The sequence below is a fragment of the Asparagus officinalis genome, chromosome 5 (genome assembly GCF_001876935.1).
Source record: "Asparagus officinalis chromosome 5, Aspof.V1, whole genome shotgun sequence".
Classification (NCBI taxonomy): domain Eukaryota; kingdom Viridiplantae; phylum Streptophyta; class Magnoliopsida; order Asparagales; family Asparagaceae; genus Asparagus; species Asparagus officinalis.
Window position 1 is genome coordinate 105,281,243 of NC_033798.1, and position 3,139 is coordinate 105,284,381.

The window sequence follows — 3,139 nt, forward strand, 5'->3', positions numbered from 1 at the left end:
TTAAGACATTATATATGTAAGAAATGTTAAGCAATAAAAAAATCTAATTTAATATTAAATATTAAATATATTAATTAACTAATTAGCATTAGATATGTTTCATTTAAAATTAATTAAATAATTTTATAGAAGTTGATTACAAATATTTTAAAATTAAATAACATTAATAAATTAGAAATACAAAATATTTAAAAAATAAATATATTTAATTTAGATATATTAAATATTCAAATAAGTAAAAAGAAGAGGAGAGAGAAAATCCGCAGAGTAAGATCACAATGCACCAATTTTGACTTAGATTTTCTCTTAAAAATTTCTCACTAAATAGTATAGAGTTGGAATGGAATGTGGATTTGGATTATCCTAATCCTAATAACAATCAAAGACAAACAATAACACCTTAAATTCAAATTCTCATCCTAATTCTAAATCAGTAATATGTTAAATTTAAATCCAAATGCTAGTCCTAAACTAATAACACATTATATTCAAATTCAAATCATAGTCCTAAATCATTAACACCTTAAATTCAAATCCAAATTCTACTCTTAAACCAATAATTAACATCTTGAAGTTAAATCCAAATTATAGTCGGAAATAAATAACACCTTAAATTGAAATCCAACAAAAAATCTGAATTTGAATCCTCAATCCTCGGACCAACCCCCAAAACAATAAGGAAAAGCACTAATCTTTAATATCTATGTTTCACGTTAGCCCAGTACCAAATTAAGATCTAGTGAATATGAACCACAACTAATAAACTAACTTTTTTTTTCCATGGACAAAGATTAATTAGCTCAAGCGAGAATTTGTATAGATGGAGACATGAGCCAACTTAATTCAAACAATAAAATCATCCATATAGGTACTCACATATAATACCCGGCCGAATGATATTTATATTACAAACTAATAAAATTATCGAACAAATATTTCACCGAATGAATTTGTTAACACAGCACAGCAAGATTTACTAATATTATTATTATTATCATGAGAAAGGCACACGAACAGCTTTATTCCATCAACAGCGCTATATTGTGAACTACACACCCAAACTTGAGAAGGATAAGTACATGAGCACTCGCTTGACAAAATAACCTTAAACTAATACTCATCTTTATTATTAAATTAAGAACGAGATTCAATAATGGCGCCCTTAACGCTGAGCCCTTCCTTCAAACTGGAGTCATGATTAGCCAGAGAAAACGCAACATCCCCACTTGAAGTAGCAGCAAACTTGCCGACGCTGACACTCACCAACTCCCCTTTATCACGCAAATTATTGAGGTCTACTGTCTTCTCTTGCTCCTCGCCGTTCGCTATAAGCTTGAGGATGACCGGAAAATTTCGTGCTCCGATGTTACCCATAATCACCAAAAACATGACCTCGTATTCTCTCCCCTCTTCTAAGTTCTGCATTTTGACCCTTCCTTCTACGTCCAGCCAGCTAACTTGTATCAACTCCGCAATTTCCCCTTCTTCACCCCATTCTCTGTATACAAAATTGAGGAACCAAATTACTGTATGATTGCTATTGTAGCTGCAGACAGTTGGTAGTCAAAAGATTTTTTTTTTTTAATTTTTAAGAATATATAGACGCCAAGTCGCATTTTTGCAATCTTTATTATGGAACGGGAAAATCAGATTTTGGTTAGGGTCAATTGCGAATAGACCCCTTTACTATGGCCCGTGCTATTAGCTACCCTGACCCCTTAGTTCTATTATTGCACACAGACCCCTGAATGAAGATTTTATCGACTCTTTTACCCTTAGAGAAATAGCAGACCTCCTAAGATTAAAAAGAGTCAAGAAACTTCATTATGGGTCTATTTGCACTTGAGAGATAGTACAAGGGATCTATCCGCAACGATATAACTACCGAAGGTCTATCTATAATTGGGTCATAGTATAGGGGTCTATCCGCAATTAACCACCAACATAATTAAAAAAAAAGATCCAACGGACCTGCAATTATAACTGCTAACTATAAAATGCAAAATTTTAAATTTGACTCAAACAAATTGCATACGAATTTTAAATTTTAACTATATAGCAGCTAAATATGACGGATTCCTCTCCTATTAGGTAGTAACTGGAAAAAGGTCTAATTCTCTCAATCCTTACTGTTTATATGGATGTGATCACGTCACGTAAGGCTTCCATGACTATCATGAAAACCACTCTATTCTTGAGAAAAACCAGTAAACTTAAAAACCACTATAGCCAATATCTAGAGTAGTGTTCGTATAATTTCTTACCCTTCGTCAATAGGAACCCATTTCCAATAGTTTGGGTCATTGCTCCATGCGATTGAAAGTTCCCTTGCAGTCACAATCACGCCACCGATGTCGGCACCGGAGTTGTTGATCACCGGCATATTTTTCCTCGCGGACGAAACTTTTCCCCTCACCTTGTTGAGTAATTGCTCTTAAACTTGATTTGATGGTTTTAATGAAGCTAAGGTGGAGATGATGTTGTTAATTATATGCACATTACTAAGGTCTATGCTTAGACACGTCATTATCATAGTAAGATATGACCTCTGCATTATAATAGTGTTTTTGGGTATTGACTTATTAGAATTCACGTGCAATATACTTCCACTTGTCATATGGATACTCCATGTATGCCACATAACCCCGTAAATTGCAAATGACTAGGACTTGAGATGTTTACATATGACCTACCAATTACAATATTACGATGTTTGTATGAATACGTACTCTTCATATTTTCCTAATGTAAACGTATATTGAAGTTGATATGCCTATAGAAAAATACTTAGCTTAAGAGTAGGATAAACACGTGTTGAAAGATTTATGCATGGTTTTTGTTGATCTCATTTAGAAGAAAAAAAAAGTGAGAAATGAATTCATGACCTCTCACAAATGGCCATGTCGCATCAAAGAACAAATTAATATTTCAGTACTATATTGGTGTAACATATTATACATATTTCATTCCAATAACTAGAAAACACAAACAAAGTTACATCTTATTCAAATCCAATTAAACAGAAAGCACAACACGAACACAAAATATATAAGCAGCATCCCATGCATTATTACTTTTACACATCACAAACTTTATTTATCGCATGTCTCCTCCTCCATTAATTCTTCTGATTCTGGTT

At 32.8% G+C, this 3,139-nt stretch overlaps 1 protein-coding gene across 1 annotated transcript; it reads right to left on the reverse strand.

Annotated features, from left to right (window-relative positions):
* LOC109843413 (lectin-like) lies at positions 966–2,465 on the reverse strand. The gene is made up of 2 exons (XM_020412349.1): positions 2,265–2,465; positions 966–1,498 (listed from the first exon to the last, which is right to left on the reverse strand). Exons 1-2 carry the CDS (start codon positions 2,381–2,383, stop codon positions 1,135–1,137), a joined length of 483 nt encoding a protein of 160 aa, XP_020267938.1. The 5' UTR covers positions 2,384–2,465; the 3' UTR covers positions 966–1,134.

Excerpts from the sequence above, each read along its gene's own strand:
- LOC109843413 (XM_020412349.1), bottom strand. The coding sequence starts at position 2,383 with ATGCCGGTGATCAACAACTCCGGTGCCGACATCGGTGGCGTGATTGTG. Across the intron at positions 1,499-2,264 it reads TGGGTTCCTATTGACGAAGG|AGAATGGGGTGAAGAAGGGG; the intron begins GTAAGAAATTAT and ends TTTTGTATACAG.